Source organism: Callionymus lyra, chromosome 2 (assembly GCF_982586985.1).
Source record: "Callionymus lyra chromosome 2, fCalLyr1.hap1.1, whole genome shotgun sequence".
NCBI lineage: Eukaryota > Metazoa > Chordata > Actinopteri > Syngnathiformes > Callionymidae > Callionymus > Callionymus lyra.
The window spans coordinates 38614808-38635490 of NC_141819.1; the positions used below are offsets into that span (position 1 = coordinate 38614808).

The 20683-nt window shown below is 36.2% G+C and overlaps 1 protein-coding gene across 3 annotated transcripts in view; it reads left to right on the forward strand.

Moving 5' to 3' along the window:
- Positions 1-1830: 1830 nt before the first annotated feature.
- Positions 1831-20683, forward strand: part of myof (myoferlin) — a 33045-nt gene continuing 14192 nt past the window's right edge. The window contains exons 1-28 of one of the 3 annotated variants that reach the window (XM_087785060.1): positions 1831-2053; positions 2289-2344; positions 2621-2712; positions 7051-7159; positions 7234-7318; positions 8184-8317; positions 8611-8739; positions 8799-8861; positions 8921-8971; positions 9052-9082; positions 10364-10479; positions 10554-10680; positions 11868-11971; positions 12045-12113; positions 12187-12230; positions 14725-14807; positions 14943-14981; positions 15257-15381; positions 15920-16033; positions 16106-16283; positions 16338-16462; positions 16545-16654; positions 17333-17525; positions 17659-17814; positions 18006-18137; positions 18217-18380; positions 19660-19774; positions 20342-20444. In XM_087785060.1, the coding sequence (XP_087641186.1) occupies positions 1966-2053; positions 2289-2344; positions 2621-2712; positions 7051-7159; positions 7234-7318; positions 8184-8317; positions 8611-8739; positions 8799-8861; positions 8921-8971; positions 9052-9082; positions 10364-10479; positions 10554-10680; positions 11868-11971; positions 12045-12113; positions 12187-12230; positions 14725-14807; positions 14943-14981; positions 15257-15381; positions 15920-16033; positions 16106-16283; positions 16338-16462; positions 16545-16654; positions 17333-17525; positions 17659-17814; positions 18006-18137; positions 18217-18380; positions 19660-19774; positions 20342-20444 (2935 nt within the window). In that variant the 5' untranslated portion in view covers positions 1831-1965. The remainder of the gene's footprint in view (positions 2054-2288; positions 2345-2620; positions 2713-7050; positions 7160-7233; positions 7319-8183; positions 8318-8610; positions 8740-8798; positions 8862-8920; positions 8972-9051; positions 9083-10363; positions 10480-10553; positions 10681-11867; positions 11972-12044; positions 12114-12186; positions 12231-14724; positions 14808-14942; positions 14982-15256; positions 15382-15919; positions 16034-16105; positions 16284-16337; positions 16463-16544; positions 16655-17332; positions 17526-17658; positions 17815-18005; positions 18138-18216; positions 18381-19659; positions 19775-20341; positions 20445-20683) is intronic. The other 2 variants (XM_087785058.1, XM_087785059.1) reach the window with 2 other exon arrangements.

A 20683-nucleotide genomic window follows, 5' to 3' on the forward strand; every position in this document is an offset into this window, starting at 1 on the left:
TACTTTTTTTTAACTTTTATTTACTAAAATCTTGTTAATTTAATAAAAATTATATTAGGTTATGAATATGTGTGCTTTTCTTTCTTCTAATCATAGCCCTATTAATATAACCTCCAGCTTTTCGGTGTTCTATCATTAAATTAATAAATATTTTCATTAAAAAGCTCAAAGTAACAGCATGGAGAGGAGGGGTGAACACCACCAGGTGTTCAACTCTTGTATCCTGACCTTTAAGTTGGGGCCTCAAACTGCTTGCTGAGATCTTGGTGGATCTGTTGAAGAACACAGTAAGACGTTCAGAAACACTCAGGACACTTGATGAGAAACTTCACCAGATTCCCTCTGAGGTTTATCAGAGCGAGAAAGAAGATCATGTCCGGGAATCAGAAGAGAGGATTTAGATGTACTGTAAACAAAGACATGTTTTTATTTTAAATAGCAGAAGATGATAGTTACCTTGGTGTTTCAAATCTGTGCGAAACATTCTTGGGTCGTAAGTCCATCACGAGTAAACAAGGTGAGAATATTTGCAGGTTCTGCTGCAGCTGAAGGTCCGTCCACCAACATGTTATCCTGCTAAATGCTTAATAAGAATAACAAAACTTTAATTGCCAGTGTTGTCATATACATTGTGCATATACAAACAGTATATCTAAATAGTAAAACCTGTTTGTGATATTAAACAAATATCAATGACATTATAGCTTTGTTAAAGGCATCTAACAGTCTAAATTATGATGCTCAAGTTCTTCTGACCCCATACAGCTTTGTTTCTGGTCCGTGCCGCATTTGCTTGAGTTTTCATAGTTTTCCACTTCTTTAAACAGCTTGAGCTTTATACAATGCACATTAATCCCACTTATATTCACATATCAATTTTGTCAAAGTGAACAAGGACATATTAAACACCCTCAAATTAAAATATACAGAGAGGATTCACAAGTATTTTTTAAAGCGACATATTAATGTTATTCTAAATTGAAAATCAAAAGACTTATTGTTTTGTATTATCGAGATAAAACATAATGAGCATCTTGTAAACATTTCCACAATCCACAAGAATATCACATTCACTGATCTAAATAAAAAAAACGCAACAAATATTACAATTTTAGTTTGCTAAAAAATAAGTGTATTGAAAGCATGATATTGATTAAAAGTAAAAAAAGAAAAGAAAAAAAAGACAAACAAAACGAACTTTTTTCCTAAGCGAATTTAAACGTGACTTGTTTTATTAACTTTATCTCTAATATTATTATTATTGTTTGTGTTATTATCTTTTATCTGGTGGTCCTTTTTTCTGATCTGGTGTGAGTGCACATCACATTTTAAATATGACCAATATATGTCTTGTTTCAATCTTAAATCTTAAAAAAAAGATAACAATGTCACAGCAGAGGCTTTGATTGGCCGAATAGTAGCCAACGTGCTGCGATGGATTTAATTGGCTAATGAGCGCAAAATAAATCATAAACGCTATAAAATTCCCGTTGTCAGCGCCCTCTAGCGACCTGGAGGTGTTTCTCAGTTTAAAAGTAGTGGTTTGGTATTTATCAAAAGTAGTTTAAAACAGTTTATATGTATTAGTTAAATATTCACATTGGCTATTTATAACAGTAACACAATTATAAATTATTTAGCGTTAAGATTTTATTTGAATTAAAAAAAAAATGTGTTGCTTTTTTATTTCTCGAGCTATGTTTGTGTGTGTGTGTGTCTGTGGTCACATCTGCTATTTAGTTTCAGCTGCTCCTCGGGATGGCAGAAGTTTCCTCAGGATAAGTGCTTCTCTCGTGACACGCCCCCTCGTCTCCTCTTTCATCTCAGCAAGTTGGAATAACTTTTTTTTTCTCCTTCTCCTCAAGCGAGATGTGTTGACTTTGCTGGTGGAGTCTTGATGGCAGGATGTCAATAATGCTTTGAATTTAAATTCTCTCACATTAGAATTTAAAAGAAAAAGCCGCCATGTTGCGAGTTGTGGTGGAGTCAGCTCAGGGGCTGCCTAAGAAGACAGTGGGGACTCCTGACCCGATCACATCAGTGATTTTTAAAGGTAATTCAAACCATTGTATCTTATTCATACTTGGGGGGGGGGAAAAACGCTATAACGTTTGAACGGGTTCATTTTACGATTTTTAACAATGTTTAAATGATGTGTCAATTTTCAATGATCAGAACTTTATTTGTATATTGTGCGTGACACCGTTGAGTCTCAACTCTTTGTCAAGCAGGAAATGTCAATAAAACTTCAAGAAGATGTTTGAAACGTTTTCGTTCTGACTTTTCAGAGGAGAAAAAGAAAACAAAATCCATTGACAGTGAGCTGAATCCAGTTTGGAACGAGGTGAACAAACTTTTACAACATTTAGTTAGATTAACTTGTTGAAATGGCTCTATATTAAATGTAACTTATTTCTTTTATGTATGTCTAAATGATTATTTTATAGCACTTAGTTGTTTTTTTTAAATATTTGTCTTAAAACAATATGTTCTGTGTCTACATCGTACAATATAATTTTGCTCTATGCCACTTATGATGTGTATGCTGTCCTGTATGTGTACATGTAGTGGATCTTTATTTTGAATGTATGCATTTTTTAATTTCCTGTCTCACTCAAAGGCATTGGAATTCGATCTAAAAGGCGTCCCACTGGACCACGGGTCGTACATAGACGTAGTGGTGAAAGATTACGAAACCATCGGGAAAAATAAGTAAGTCACAAAGATTAACTTCTCTGTTGGCATTTGGCTTCGAGCTTTGTGCAACAGGAGGATCAAGATGAGGACATCGGAGCCTCCCCTCACTGAATCACAGTGTAAACTCCTCTTGTTCAAATAGAGGCAGACATGGGTTTTAACTGCTGAGATGTTATTAAGCCTGATGTTGCTAGAAAATGTGCTGATTTCCTGCTGCAACATGTTTTAATGATAAAATTTAGAGCGTATAAGAAAAACATTTTTGCCAGTTTGTGGTGATGTCATCACTCTGTATTTTGGTAACCCAGTCTCAAAGTTTGCTGGCTCCCACTACCCCCATCACGCCCAGCTTGCCATGCCGTGACTTGCTTTTGCTGAGTGGGATGACTGATTCTCATTGGGCAACAATGGATGGATGAATTGCTGTTTGTGTTCTGTCAAATTCCTTCAGGAGACTTGCTTGTAGAATCAAGTAGAAAAGTCTTGAGCTCTAAAATAACTTGCGTTAATTCCCACATGGCATTCATTTGTACCGTTGTAGTTGATGACAGGGTGCTATCTAATTGCAGGAAGAACAACTGTTATTTTCTTGTCTTTTGTTTCCTATCGATTGAAAAAAAAAATCCCCTGAGCAGGAGGACAGAGGGTGGAGCTTTTGAGATGTCGGTCTCTGCAGTATTATGTGGCTGCTAAAGTGACCACATTTTTCCACTGACTTGGCCGCTCTGACATGCACTCAGATGTTCTATGAGGGAACAATGTCCCCAGGATTCCAACATAGTTTTCATGATGTGTTGTAGTTTTCCCTGACGGCTAGAGTTAGGGGGAAAACGCGAATGTCCTCATGACTTGATTAAATTAAAGTAAATCAGTAACTGGAGTATGTTAGAGTCTCTTGTATACAAGCTGACTCCCATGATCATGGGCAGATCTACCAGGGTAGCATAGGGTAAAAAAGGACACCCTAAAAGAAATCCTTAGCAGCCATGCTGCCACCCCAAGGAAGATTATTTATCGTGGAAAATTTATGTTTTACAGTTAGTTCAGTTGTTTTTTGTCCACATTTTTGTATTGTTATATTTATCTGCACTTGTTGAAGATAGTGTTCTTACATTATTATTCTATTCTCTACACTTGTTGAGTTGGGTTTTGTTGTTGACCGTTTTTTTTTTTTCTACACTTGTTGAAGGAAGTTTTTTTGTATAATTTTGATATATATATATATATATTTATCCTGTTACATTTTCTATTTTTTTGAGTGGAGATTTTTCTTATGTTCTTAACGTTGGTTTAATGTCAATAAAACGTTAAAATAATTCAACTTTCTATAGTTTTCGTTAATCATGCTTCAATAACTGGCATTTTAAAATCAATGCTTAATAATAAAATCAAGATTATCGTCATTAAACTACAGTATGTAAGAAACATGTATTAAATATATATTTTTTAAATTTCCTGTCAATATGATACTTTTTGGCATTTCCCCGAGCTCTATTCCAAACTTCCTTGTTCCCTAATTTAATATTTTATCCTCCGAAGGTCAGTCCTGATAGTTTGTATCCCAACAAATAAATATTCCAACTAACTATTATCACTGCAACACAGGCATCTTATTCACATAACTATTACACACACTACTTGCCAAAGCCCAAATAAAAAGTGTGCTTTAGTTGGAATTCCAACATAGAAATAATGATCACATACCAGGGTTATCGAGTCACATGGTCTCTCTGGATTCCCCTCAGACTCGCTCATGATGTACAGCCAAAATATCCATGAATCCGCCACGAAATCTTGTTAAGTTGATGTAGGTTGTAATGACCAAAAGCTGGTCACCAGTGAGGTTAAGCTTAAATCGGCCTCATGATCAGATGGTTATTAATTTTCATGTTTATAGTGATGACAACAAAACACAATTAACGCAACCTTTTAAAAGTTATTTTAAAATAATACAATTTAACAAGGCTGTCAATACCCTGATATACTCGTTCTTCTAGCTTGCACTACTGCACACTGTTACTTTTTGCATATATTGTCAGTGTTGTAATGACTTTGTTTGCAAAGTTAAAACAACTTGCACTTTATGTTTTATCAGTTCCAAGTCATCGCTGTATAAGTCTTGCTACATGTATAAGAGTGAGTCATAAGGCTGTATTAGAGTTGAATGCTTATTTTATAAAAGCAAGAGTACTTAATATAGGCTATGTTTTACCTTTTAAACTGGATTTCCCTTACGAACACATCGTGTGAAATTGTAATAAATACATATATGCATCTTTTGAGAATTGCAAAAAGGACTGAACCATGTGGATTTGTTGAGCTGTACAGTGTAGTGATGTGCTTGTTTCAAGTTTAAACTTCAATTTATTTGAATTTACAAGTATTGTTTGCCTAATGGTGGTATTTTAAATCAGACTATTCACACTAGTTGAGAAAACCAGATATTTAACATACTTATGAATAACCAAACATTTTCTCAGCATGTCTGATGGTACTTATCACATTAGTATATTTGATATATTTAGTCCTTTTTTAAACTCTTCATCTCTCATTCCTGTCACTTTGTCCTTGAACCGGCAACCTTCTTGCTGTGAGGCCAACCTTGTTGGAACTCTATGGAGAAGCAGCAGGTCCATCAGATGTTGTAACAGATGCGTAACCGCCCACAAAATATTGCTCTTACATCATACGTCATTTAGTGTGCTTGAGGAAAACTGTGAAATTAGATTTCAAATCTACTGTTGATGAAATGCATACAAACTGACTTTTTAATAACCCGCTGCCATTTGACATAAATCATTTCTTTCTAGTCAAGCGGCAGCTTCTGTGTCAGTCTTCAGCTGCGTTTGTTTGTCAGAGAAGGCAGGGTTTGTTGGTTTTGGGAGGCGATCTACACCGGGAACCAGTGAACGTGTCATCACTGGGCACCTATGCAACATTTCACCTCTGTTCTCCCTGAAATCTGATCCCCATAATCATTCCTGATCAATCTTTGCTTGATGTAGCTATCGACGTGTTTTGTCTTGTTTATCCATGTTGCATAATAGCAAATGTATTCCTAGCCAGTGTGGTGACAAGTGCAAAAACAGTTTTTCCCATGATTTGGCTCATTCCATCCATTCTTTCCCATCTGTCAGTAACTCTCAGTTTAATTTTGTAGAGGCCCACTCACCCTCGCCTGTTGTTGGTGGACCTTTTATACCGGATTATTAGCTGAACCACCTTAAATCACCTGGTGTGTCTACTCTGTGACGCATTTTTCCAGAACCACTTTGTCATTTTGTGTCAAGGTACCAGCATTGTGTTCTTTACGAGTGTTTATTGGCAAGAATCTTGCAGGGGTAACAATACCATATATTGTGATACTGTAGGTACAAGAATATATTTGTAGTATTGTCGAGTACTTGACTCTGGTGTTGCATAATTTACAGACCACATGACTCTTGATGAAGTCGTAACTGCTTTCATCGATTTTGAAACCCAACTATAATTATCAGTTTTAAAAGATGCTGGAGTCGAAGGTATCCTCTCGTCTTCAGTTACTTCCAGCATTTCCCGGGATTTTATTGTTCCTTGAGCTGCAGAGGACGTTATGGCTGCTGCCAGCTAGCGGCAGGAAGTTTAATTGCAACACAAAAATGAACGTCATGAATATTTTCATGTTAATTGTAAATAAAGCATTTATTCATAATACATAGTTTTTTTTAACACCTTTTTTTTTTTTTAAAGCCTCTATGTTATTTGTTTAGTGCTTGTCAGTTTGGATACTTTTCTCTGGTCCTTCTCTTTAAACCATATTTCGGAATAAAGACTTTTCTGAACTTTATATCTGCCTTTTATAAAGTTACTGATTTCTAGAATTTGTGTGACCTGATAATTTCACCCCTCAGATGTGAAAACTAACCCATACTTTAACATGACATGTTCTTATTGAATTACTTTTGAATTCTTAAAAAAGTTTAACCGTTTAAGAGAAAAAGTTAAAATAAACAGCTTTTTAAGATGGACAGACAGATGGTGGACTACCAACTTTTACATTAATAACAACAATTTTTACCATTTTTATTTTTACCTCTTTATTTCCTGAAACATTTTGTTTTGTATTTTTATGAATGTTTGTGTTCTATGGTTCAAGTCTAACGCAAGTAAATTAATATATTGTCATTTATTTATCAATAGAGGCTAAATAAGCCTCTTGTTAAATAAAACAATTGCACTCTTTTACCACAAGACGCACTTTGTTTCCCACTTTTAATTAAAAACATACATTTGAATTCAATCAATATTTTAACCAAATGAGTGTCTATTTTCTCCAATGTTGCTGTGATCTGATAATGGTGTGTTTCTTATCAGGTTTTTAGGTTCAACTAAAGTCTCCTTAAAGGATCTGGCCTCAGGCCAACTCAAGTCCTTACCCTCCAAGAATCTGCCTCTGGCTGATGAACGTGGACAGAGCATTGGTGTAGGTGTCCAGACGCACACTGATGACATCTTTATACATTTTTATGACGTGAATCTATTTGTTCCTCTTTTCAGGCCACTATCAATCTTGTAATTGTCTACGATCCTCCACCCAACGCTATGCCGAACCCTAGTGACGGTGAAACCGCGGTGGACTCGGGTATGCTTTCGTTTGTTTCAAGGACCCGCTTGGGTTTATCATTTTAAATGATTCTGGACTGCAGTGAAGTTCTAAAGAATGTTTCTATCGATACAATAAAATAAACCGTCTGAGAGTATTAACTTCAACAAAGAGCAGTTTTTCAACCAGTCTTTTTCCCTATTGGTTGTTGCATCAGTCAGTGTTTTCCCACAGACGAGTACAGACTAGTTTGTGTCAGATGTTTCACTCGGATCAGATAAATGTCAAGTCGTCGTATCATGTTGATTTTAAGTCATGTTGCTGATCGTACCTACTCCAGGGTTGCAGTTTCTAATTTTCGGAAGAGCTTCGATAAGAGGTTTTCTCTTTGATCAGAGCCGTTAACTTTGCATTTCAGGCTTCTTTTAAAGAGTTGGATTTAAGGGAAATACTGTCCCTTGACAGTGCTGACTCAATACTGGCTCATTTTGTAGCTCCTTCCAGAAGTAAAGGGAAAGAAGACGGCACAAGAAAATGAAAAAAACATGGCAATTTTTCAATAACGTATGTTATCCTAGCTATCCTTCACAAACGAGGTCTCATAAAGTGTGGACTGTGGGTTTCTGCAACAAAAGATAATGAAAATAAGTGAAAGAGGATATGGTACTTACACATACATATACAGGGTAGGGTAGGTAGAACTTTATTGAAATTGTTTTTTTTCCAAATTATCCACAGCAAATACAGCAACTTTTCATAAAAAATAATCAAATTAAAAAAAGAACAAGAACAAAGGGAAATAAAGAGAAAGAACAAGATGATACAATCTAAGGGCCCCTTTAAGTATTGATGGAATGGTTTCATTCTTTCCATTTATTATGATCTTTTATTCCATTGCCTGAAGGTTTGGATGGAGACACGACTGTTGTAGATGGGAACGAAGGTGGTTCTCCCGGGGCCTCGGCTGGCAACCTTCGAAGGCGTTTAGCGAGAACCCAGAACCGCCATCGGTTGGTCAATAAACCTCAGGACTTCCAGGTGAGTCTCCACAGACCTGGGCACAGTTGTGACCCTTTGACTGCATCCTCTAGACCCCCAATGAGTTCTGAGTTCATACTATAAAACTCATGAAGAAATGTTCCTGATGCTCTTTTTAATTATGGACGTCTATGTTGTTTTTTGTTTTCTGATGTCTGGCCTTGGACTCTTTGTATCAGGTACAAATCAAATAAATGCAATATTGAATGGATAAATTGTTTCTTGAGAAAACAAAAGTTTATCAATTGTTTTATTTTTGTATCTCAGTCATTAAGAAGATGTGTTTCCATCAGATCCGTGTGCGCATCATCGAGGCCCGTCAGCTGTCGGGCAACAATGTGAAACCCGTGGTGAAGGTCAGCGTGTGTGGAGATACTCACAGGACCAGGATCAAGAGGGGAAACAACCCCTTCTTTGATGAGGTATGTGTTCGCTTGACCAATTTAGTTTTTGTTTTATGTTGACGTTTATTCATCTCCAGATGTTGTTCTACAACGTCCACATGCTGCCTTCAGAACTCTTTGAGCAGAACCTCAGTTTCCGGGTATGTTCAGGTGCATCAGAGATCGTAACAACATCTAACAACTGACGCCACTGTTGCAGGTGTATAACTCGTATTCGCTGAGGGCCGACAGTCTCATGGGAGAATTTGAGGTTTGTCAAGACATTTCTCTACATTATTGCTGAGAAAAGGTCTTCTCTTTTTCCTCACATGTCCACTTTTCCTTGCACAGCTGGACGTGGGCTATGTTTATGATGAACCAGGTACTTTTTACATCCTACAAAAAAGCACATTTATAGGTTAATGGGTTAATGAGGCCTGGCGGCTCACAATAAAAGTAGATTTCTTTTCATGTTGTTGTCCTATGAAGATTAAAGAGAAACTGTTTAAGATAAAATACAAAGGCTGTTATGGTTGAATCTAAAATTTTAACTGTTGACACTTTCACTTGTATTTATTATGGAAATGTTTTTTTCAAGCATTTCATTATTTTTTAATAAATTGAATACAGTAATATCTACATTTAAATGTTGAATTTGGTTTAATTATATCATTAATTTGAATATTTAATTTGTTTAGGTTTTCTAAATTATTAATTTAAAATGTATATTATTTTCTAAAAAAATTGGGGTTTTTACACATACATCTTGATATTCTAATTCCCATAATTAAAGAATAATGTTTCTAAATTCAATATTGGTTAATTAATACCATTTTTTAAATTCTTTATACAAATGTAGGTTATTATAGCACTAACATTTGAAATGTTAAATTAACCCTTTTAATATTTTGATATATATATGAAACGATTCAATTCAAATCAAAAGAATTTTGCCCTTAAACTCTTACTTCTTCTCACTCACAACTAGACATTCATGTTCTTGAGGGTAAAAAAAGGAGAAAAAAAGAGTAATTTGCAATTCCAGACATTGTTCTCACATAAGGAAGGACAAGAAAAACACAGCAACAATGTTAAAATTAATTTAATAAGGAAATGTTTAAAACATTTAGGGATGTCAAATTATAAATAAATACAAAAATATCTAGATTTGTAAATGTGTAGCAAAAATTGAATCTGCTTTGCATTTGTATCTCTTCACCTGATATAATAATCATCTAAATCAGTGGTATTGAAACACTCAAGGGCCAAAATGTTTTAGATGATTTAAAATGTTTATTAAACAGGAAGTCTGATAGCAATATTGTATTTTTACTCTTGAGCTACAGAAACTTGAATATCTCTGTTTGTCCTTCACTAAACGATCCCATCAAATTCATTTCTTTCATCAGTTTTACTCCTTATTGGAAGTCTGTGTAGAGTTGAAATCCATAATCTATGTCCCTTATCTTATCTTAAACACTGTTTTTTATAGCTCCCTATATCAACACAAACATTAATCTTGATGATGATTTTAAACCAAACATTTAGCGGGCCACATAAAAGGATATGGCGGGCCAGGCCTTGAGTTTGAAACCCTTGAATTACATCTAAATGAAACCACTCATGAATTCCTCTTGATAAACCCATTCAACGATTGTTTCAGCTCACTGTGTCATGAGGAAATGGCTTCTGCTGAACAACCCAGACGACTCCAGCTGTGGAGCGAAAGGCTATCTCAAAGTCAGCCTGTTTGTGGTCGGGACGGGCGACGAGCCCCCGGTACGCCCGCTGTTCTTCAACCTCTTTATGCTGTTGTTTCTACGGATTTCACACCGTTTTCTCTCTTCTTACAGGTGGAGAAGAGAGGGCCCAACGACGACCAGGACGATATCGAGAGCAACCTGCTGCTCCCGGCTAATGTCACCCTGCGCTGGGCGACACTTTCACTGAAGGTCTTCAGAGCCGAGGACATTCCCCAGAGTAGGTGTTTGAGAAGCACGAACCCAACACACGGCCAGCATTCATCTGAATGGCAGCATACATGATGTTGAAGGAAGTGGTCGAGACAAAGAGAATTTGCGTTGTGTATGTGTTTTGAGTCACAGAACAGGTGCTGACATGGAAAACTTGTTCCATTGTAGGTCGAGTTAGAAACTATGTGATGTTTGTATGAAGAAAACATCAGTTATCTTGTGTAAATAGTTTCTCTTTCTGACAGGAGGGTTTAAAAAAAAATAATGTGGAAAATTTAAAATAAGTCAATAAAATATGTTCAAACCCAGTAAAGTATTCTAAAAAGAACAATTTCTTGTGTTTTAAATATTCAACTAAAACATTAATACAAATTTAACTTAACAGAATCGCAGCAAAAACAAATAAAACACAAGACAAAAACTAAATGTGAACGTGTTTATTAAGAATGTTGAAGCTTACCTATTTACTGTATATAAAATAGTAGGTTAGTCCATCTTATAGACTCACTAACTGCACGACAAAGCGTCTTAAAAAGAATCATTCAGACTAATGAGCTTTCAGCGAAGGTTTTAGGCTGGGGACTCCTTTGGGATCAAGAAGAAAGGGGATGAAAGGGGGGCAGAAGAACCTCATGAAAATTATTTTAAAATTAAACATGTTCAATTTAGAAAACATTTAAACAATATATACTTTATAATAATTATGAGCATTTACATTAACTCAGCTCCTTTTGTTCATTCTAAAGGAGCGCAAAGGGGGAAGAGAAAGACCCCAATAAATTAATCTATTAGTAATTTTTATGAAACTTTTTCCATTTATTTATTATTACTAAGTAACATACTATACTATTACTATGTAACATAGTTACATACTAAGTAAAAGAAATTAATTTTCATTTTGTTAATTGTAAGAGGGCAGAAGATCCCCATGAAAATTCAAATGAGGCCTATTTCACTGAAATTTAAAACATATTAAATAAGGAAGATTTCCATCATTTCAGATCCTCTCTGCAATTCTAAGGCCTAATGTCTGCCTAAAATTACTTCTCCCTCTTTCTGTGTTTCTCTGGTTTTCAAAACATATTTTGTGTACCACATGTACATCTGCTTTGCTAAAATGATAACCTCTTGTTTTATTTGTCTTTTAATTTGATCTGAACTTTTAACTAAATTAAGTGTTTTTTTCCACTCTAGTGGACGATGCATTTGTGCAGTCGGTCAAAGAGATATTTGGGGGAGAAGGAGACAAGAAGAACCTCGTGGATCCATTTTTGGAGGTTCAGTTTGCAGGCAAAAAGGTATTTAAAATCTGTTTATTCCTCACACCATGAGCTTAAAGAAAGACAAACTGATGAAGTTGTTGTTCAACAGCTGTGCACTCAGATCATCGAGAAGAATGCGAACCCTGAGTGGAACCAGGTTTTAAACCTCCAAGTCAAGGTGATGATGATGGCAACACTCTGGGCACCGACATGATCATTGTTCTTCAGCAGCTTCTTGTGTTTCTCTTCAGTTTCCTTCCATGTGCGAGCGAGTCAAGCTGACGGTGTTCGACTGGTGAGTACAACTCAACCAGATTCTGTTTAAAAAAAACTTCCATTTTAGGTAAACAGAGGAAGGAATGTGCGCAGGTCCGGGGTTACTATGGGGGGGGTTGGTACCGCAACATTTCAGAGCAGCTGAGTGTGTGTGTGTGTGTCTGTGTGTGTGTGGACTTCATCACTAAATAAGAATTATGTCTGTGACTCAGACTGTCCCTCCCTTTCCTTCCACACAAACCCAGACCCAGAACATTCTCTCCATTCATTTTAATCAGAAAGTTCAGTAAAACAATGTAGGATAAAAACAGCCACTTAAATCCAGGAAGTCCGAAAGAAGATTATTCCGAGATAAACATAGGGAAAAACACTGTGAAATAATAGAGAGTGGGTGGTGTTAAAAAAACAAGTGTAATCAAGTTGTATAAACTGTACCAAGGTTTGGACAAACCTTTTTCTAGGGGGGTCAAAATAACCCATTAAATTTGATTAATATATCAAAAATAATAATCATAATTAGTGCTTTATTATAATAAAATGAATCCACTTTTCAACATCTTATTTTACAGTTTCTTTTTTTCTCTTCTAAAATACTTTTTATGTGTTGGTCTTGAGAAGTCAGTCACACCCTGAAGTAGACATTGATTGGTCTGGTGACTTAAATTTTAATTTTCTAATGGTTGAGACCACATGTTTCAAACTCTAGGCCGGTAGGCCAAATCTGGTCTGCAATTATAAGGAGACATCCAATGATGTAAAAGTTAAGGTGAAGGAAAGACATTTATCTGGGAAAGCATAACTTCCTCATAGAACATTAAGATGAATCTAGCCTCAAAAAACAAAAAAACATATTTTTCTCTTGCAGATAGTGTGGAAAATATACATTTTGTTCGGCCCCAGAGTGACATTTCTTCCTCAGGGGCCACATTATATACAGTGACTGTTGCGAGGGGCCATCAAGCCAAAAGTGAGGAGCCAAGAGACAATGATGGAAAAACTTCCAAGAAAACAAGTGTAGTAGAGGGGAAAAGCACAAAAAAGCAAATAAACCAAACGATGCAAATAATATAATTTTGAACTTTAAATAAAATATTTTATTCTGAATATTTTCTCAATATTCACTGAAATGACTTGAATTGCCAAGAAATGCCCACTGAATGGACAAAGAATACAAACTAAGTAATGTCCTATGCAAAGTACTAAACTAAGTTGTATTTAGACATAATACAATAATAAATGCATAATAAAATACGATGAAAGGGCCGCATATGGCCCCAGCCTCAGATGTGACCCTTGTTTGGTTTTAATAAAGGAACACTGCAAAATTCCCTTCTACTGCTGGAAACTTAAGATTACAGGCAACACACTTGAGACTCAAATACAGCAGCATGTAAATGACTGTTCAAGCTTGTTAAAAACAATAATTAAGTTATTGTATCAACCCTTTTATTTACGCTCATATGTGCAATAGAATTCTCTACCTTCCTACTGGAGTTAAGACCATCAGTTGGGATGTTTAGAAGTCACGTTTGCACACAGATGATGACCTTATTAAGACACTATTAAGTTAATCTGCTAGGTAAAGAACAATAACGGTCCGTTGATACGATTAGATATAAAGCTTAGTCATTACAGTGCAGTGTGAGGAAACTTGATGGTTTTTGTGACAGACGAAGACCCTTTTTTTAAGACATGAGGTCGGTTTGGTCAGACAGCAGCTAAGAAATCCAACAAGAACAAGTGATTAGTTGTAACCAAGAAACACAAGGAATTGACGTTAAACAGAATCTTGGACTTTGTTAATCTTAAATATACGTTTAACGTAAATGTTTAATTTTGGTACTTTCATACCCCTGGCTTAACTAGTTCAAACTGTCTGTAACCGTAAGTATGATTATGATATTATTATTTAGAATTTTGGGAGACTAAATCTATTTCAATTATCTCTGTGTTTGTCCTCCTTCAATAAACACTCAAAGTTATTATTATTCAAAGTCTCTGTATGATTGTTGACATCAGTAATCTCTGTTCCTTAACTTATCTTAAATACTGGCATCTTAATAGATAGATAGATAGATCGATTGAACTTTATTGATCCCTCAGGAGGTCTCCTTCAGGAAATTGTTTTCCCAATTATAACACAGCAATACAGACATGTTTAAAAAATATGTTGTATATTGACCCCCGGGCTTTGAATTTGACTTGAGTTAATATAAGTGAATGTTGTTGTTTTTTATATACTATGGGTGTGTACAATGCAGTTAATATGTCATCCACAATGTCAAACATGGATGAATATGCACATGTATAATTGTATAAAAGTGAGTAAAACAACAAGTACAGATGTTTATAAATTAGTTTGATTGCATGTCTCAAGTATTTTTGGCAAATCTAACGCAAGGGAATATTGTTTTCTGAATAATTGATAGTATTGTTTATTGTTACACTGGGTTGAACTAAACTTTAAAAACAGTAATTTTCTTTCAAAACAATAAAAACGTGTTTAATTTCAGGGATCGATTGACTGGAAACGACGCTATTGGAACCACATATCTGAACCTGGCCAAGATCGCCTCCTCTGGAGGAGAGATCGAAGGTATACTTTATTAAAGATATTAAAGATCTGAAATATTATGTTACAAGTGGAACCATCACATTGAGAACAAGAGTGCTTTGTGTTCTCACATTAAAAAGAGAACCACTATTGTTTTGTTTCTCTCTCTTCAAATAGAGGAATATACTGGAAATGAGGAAGTGGAGTCGTTTGAAGGTTGATCAGTGTTACTTTTGTTCTCTAATGCATGTGCAGTGAACTAACCTGCCTTTTTGCATCCCGTGCTGCTCAACCCGTTTAACTCTCCTCGCTGCAGTGAAATCCATGTTTGTGCAAAAGCAGTAGAATAATGTAGATTATTAACGGCTCAATCATTGTCATGTCCGTCCTTCTATAATCATCACCGCCTTCTCCAGCTGCACTGACACACTAACAACGACGCCAAAGAGCTTCAAAAGAAATGTTTTCTGACATGTTTTGTTTTACTTTAGTCAACACGGGGGAGTCTGAGGTCGGCTTTCTGCCAGTTTTCGGGCCCTGTTATATCAACTTGTACGGCAGCCCGAGAGAGTTCAGTGGTCTGCCGGACCCTTATGAAAATCTCAACCATGGGAAGGTAGTGACGCCTCATTTCAAAAGATGTTTCTCTTATTTTGATTCTCAATTTATTTGCCAGAGACTGTATTAACTGCATAACGGATAATGACCTTCAACATAGTTGGTTATTTATATAGTATATCACAATGTTTTTTTTGACAATACTCTCATTAAACGGCACTGCAGCCATTTATTGTTTTTTGTGTGTACCAATCATATTTTATTTTTATCATAGTCATTTTATGATTTTCATTTTCACTAAAGTTTGTTAAAATAAAATAAAACTTTGTGTAGAGTTTAAACTTCAAGCAGTCATTAAATCCTCTGCAGGACTCTTAAGGAACTGTAAAATCCTGGCAATGACTGAGGATGAGAGGATACAGTTGACTCCAGCAGCTTTTAAAGTTGATGTTTGGACATATTTTGAGTTTTGCTGTTCCTCACCCAGTTTGAAGCTCCTACGCATCTGTATCTTTTTCACTTAATGACTGTGTTTCACCTGCCTAAAACTTTTGCACAGTACTATATGTTCTGATAAATATTTATTGTCCACAAAGGGAGAAGGGGTTGCCTACAGAGGCCGGGTTCTGGTCCAGTTGGCCACTAAACTTGAGGAGAAACTGGACAAAGCAGTGGACGGCATCCCAAATGATGACCTGCTGGTGGTGCAGGTGATCAAACTGAAAAATATTTCTTACAAATGTTGAGTTTGGGTTCATGAGAAAATCTCTTCGGCTCATCAGAAGTTCCAGAGGAGGAGAAAGTACTGCCTGTGTGCAGTATTCCACAGTGCCACCATGATACAGGAACCTGGAGAACCGATCCAGTTTGAGGTCAGCATTGGTAACTATGGGAACAAGCTGGATGCTACATGCAAACCTCTGGCCTCCACCACTCAGTACAGCTGTGCAGTGTTTGACGGTGAGCGACTTGTTGTTCAGTCACCATCAGGGTTTTAAAGTCCTGATCCTGCAGGTAACCACTACTATTACCTGCCCTGGGCCAAGACGAAGCCTGTGGTGGTGGTCATATCATTATGGGAGGACATCAGCCACCGCATGGACACTGTCAACATCATCCTCTACATTTATCATCGCCTGGTAATGACACTTGAAGCTGTAATCCTCAGATACTAGGAACATCATGACTCATGTCTACTCTCCTCTGCCACGTCTTTTGCAGCAATCAAACCTGGAAGATTTCAAAATCGCCATCTTGGCAAAGGTTTCCGACAACAAGCTGTTGGACGTGTGGTTGAAGGTGCTCAACGATCTCATCGAGGACCTGGAAAGGTAAGTTAATAGGCAATGAGGGAGCTTCACACACGCTTGGAATTAATGGGCATTATTTGGACTATTACAGGTTTTATTTAAATATTAAAAACCTTACATGTCCGTTCACTGGAGGAGACTGTTCAGTCTGGTTCTGCTCAAGGTTTCTGCTTCTTAAAACAGCTTCTCATTAATCACCTCTGTCTCTCCTTATGATTCACTGGGACCTGTTTTTTCTCTTATTTATTTCTTGTTGAGATTACTTTATTATTTGACACTTTAAATAAAGTGTATGAAATTGAATACGACGAGTCAATATTGTAAACCTTTTAATATACATGTATAAAGCGAATATCAATAATTATTTTTCTTATTTTACTTAAAATATGTAAAGCAGCTAGGACTTCAAAATGGTCTATTCTGACATTCTATAGGTGCTGTTGAAGGGGATCGGTGAGGCAGCTTGTCAGGAACTGTGCTGCCTTCTGATTGTGCCACATTTTTGAGCTGTCCATCCTTAATCAACCTCTTTAGCACCCCTTAAACAATAACCACCTCCAGTTGCTACCACTGTCACATTGAAGTTGCTATATAAGTTATATTCACTGAAATCAAGATTTCAAATCACAACCTCCTTGGCAGAGGTAATAATGCATAAATGGAGTTTGTTTTTTGAGTCTTCATTTTTCCTTCATGAAGCTGCACAACACCAACACTTGAAGGCCGCTCCAATCTCACATCCCTGGACGTCCAGCTGAAGAAGCTCCGGGACACTTCTTTGGCGTTCATGACAGACGGAGCCAAGCGGATGAGGGAGGAGGCTCGAGAGCCCAGGCATACGCTGGCTGAGCTGGAGGGCTGGGCGTCCAAACTCAAACTGTTGGCTGAGGAGGTAAAGTCATGAGGGGGAAACGAGGGGATCAATGAATATGATGTTGTTTGAAAAAGGTTGATATTTGGGAAAGATAAAACGTTCAAGTACGAGTGTCACATTTTAACGTTCTCATTCTGTCCTCATCCTGCAGCCACAGAACAGTCTGCCCGACGTCATCATCTGGATGCTGAGAGGCGAGAAGAGAGTGGCCTACTGTCGCATTCCAGCTCATGAAATCCTCTTCTCTACACACAGTGAGCAGTCTTGTGGAAGACACTGTGGAAAGATGCAGACCATTTTTCTTCAGGTACCTTTAAACATAAACTTGAAGATTTTCAATCTGAAATTTGAATAATAATCAGATTTTGTTGTTTTTTTTGGTCAATAATGACCTTAAGTTATCTTGATGGTTTAACAGTTGGATGTCATTTTTCAGCACTCGGCTTTACTATAGACCATAGTAACGTAGATATATTTATATGTTTGTTTCGTTCTCAGTATCCCATGGACAAAAACAAAGGATTAAAGGTGCCGGTTCAAGTCCGAGTCAACATGTGGTTCGGCCTCTCGGCGCATGAGAAGAAGTTCAACTCATTCTCTGAGGGAACATTCAGTGTTTTTGCTGAAATGGTAAAACTCTAACCTGAAATAATACATTTTCATCAGTTCCTGTCAGATAAATCCCATGAAATAATCATTGCTATCTCAGTATGAAAACCAAGCCAGTGTTTTTGGGAACTGGGGAACCACCGGACTGGTCGATCGTCATAAGTTCTCCGATGTGACCGGCAAGATTAAGTTGAAGAGGGAGTACTTCTTGCCCCCCCGAGGATGGAAGTGGGAGTCTGAGTGGTTTATTGACCCGGAGAGAGAGTGAGTTTTTCAATGGAAATATGTGGATGTTTGTGAACAATAATTTCACTTGGTTCTGGTTTGTATTTCACTGAGTAGAATAGAGTCAGCGGTGGAATTTACAAGTGACTTTATATATGGAAATATATCAGTATCATCAGAATATTTCAAATGTTGAAACTTTGGTTTTAGGCATTCAATAATAGTTTTTTTTTTTAATAATTCAAATCAATTATTTGGATATTGAACGGTTCCTTTTTTTCATATATATTTATCATAGTTGAATGAATTATGTTTTAATTCTTTCAAAATTATTTTTAAAATGTACACACAGAGTACATTTGGGTACATGATGGTCTAATTCAACTTCTTAAATTTTTTTTTTTTTTTTAATTCAATGTTAATTAATTCTTAGCCTTTTTAATATAAGTTTAATATAATAGTGATATCTTATTAAACTAATCCAATCTAGGAGTGAGCCACTGTCTAACTTCACTTTAAAATTATTTTGAAAAAACTTTTTTTTTTTTAAATTAAAAAATGTATGAATTATTAAATACAATAAAGGCAAATTTAACTTTCAATATAAAAAGATCAAATTGGATTATAAGAAAAATTGCAATGCTTGAAAAGGTTTCAACAAGAAAATTCAACTTTATTTTGCTTTATATATAAATTGATTACATTGGTTTTCTATATTTCCTCCTTTCCTTGTACCATACACAGCTAAAGTTTGCCCTCAATGTTATATATAGTAATAGTTTGCAGGATCTAGTTAAAGTTTTTCAGACTTTGTGACTCATTTATTAAAAAAGTTATTGATTGCCATGATTCCTTCCGGCAACAGCTTCTTTAACTTTGAGTGACCTACTCAGTGGAATTTATCTTTCGATTTTTGTCTTTGAATTGATGTTATAAGACCAGAGATAGACTTAAAGAAAGACTAAAATAACTAATCTTGCCCATAATTATATGTATATAAAGTCAATAGTATTTTGAACAATCTGCATTTTTGAAAGTGGGTAAAAAACGGGACTTCTCGTTATTATCATAGTTCAAGTTCAGAGCACTCTCGGTTCAGTACAACTAAATGCCTCAATATTGCACACAAAATGCTCATTTATAGATTTCTTGGAAAATTGGGTGTGATTTTGTTTGTAATCTGAGGCATTCCGTGTGGTTTGATTCCTCCCCTTGTGTAAATAAAGTCTGTCAAAACTTTTTTTTCTTCTCACCATCTTCTCCTTGACTGATCTATTACTCAGTGTTTGCTTACGAAGGCACAACCTGTGTGTTGCAGTCTGTTGACAGAGGCTGATGCAGGACACACAGAGTTCATGGACGAGGTATTTCAGAACGAGACTCGATTTCCTGGGGGAGAGTGGAAGCCGGCCTCCGAGCCTTACACTGATGTGGTGAGAACTACACTTGCGTGCAAATAAATTAAGTGATGCTGTAAATGAGATGCCAATGGACAAATATTGAGCCCGTCTCCATGGCATGAATAAACATCCCCGAAGACAATTACTTCTCACGGCACTGCTGATCATTATCTGCTGATTTATTCATCGTAGAACTTAGTCAAACTCTGTTACAGGCCACACAAAATGTATGTTTAACAAACTTAACTGGAAGTATGAGTTGGATTCAACGCCTCCCATCTAACTGGTGAAGATAGATAAACTTTTATTGGTAAAAAATTCCAAATGAGTCATGTTGGAGAGTGATTCATTGTCACTGATGGCGTCATTCTACATGTATTTGTGGATTATATATTTATTTATTTATACTTCTGACTCATCTACAGAAGGTCTTCCTCCTCTGTCTGTATTTCACTTCCTCTTGAGTCACACCTGGAATGTCCTCATTTACAACATATTTTGTTTATTTTCTAGTCCAGTTATAAGTATTTCTTTCATTTCAGTGGCAGCAAACACTCTTGATTAAAAACATTATAACATTGTTTATTTTTTAATATTCAGAATGGGAAGAAAAGTCGTAACCCAGGAGAATTCACTTGTCCTCCAGGATGGGAGTGGGAAGACAAGTGGTCAGTCGACGACAACAGAGCTGTGGACGATCAAGGTGTGGTTACATTTAACTTCATTTTGTCAACCATCAGTTTCCTTCCTTGTTTGGAACCTTACTTTTTAATTATTTTGGCGTGACAAACACAAATTGTGTAGAGGAGAATTAAACTACATACAACTACAATTTTCAGTATCTTTCTAGAAAGTATTCAACCTACATACTACATTTTTACAGGAAATATTTTTTTTAATTAGTGTATCTTCACACTAATATTATCAGTGGCTATGGTGGCC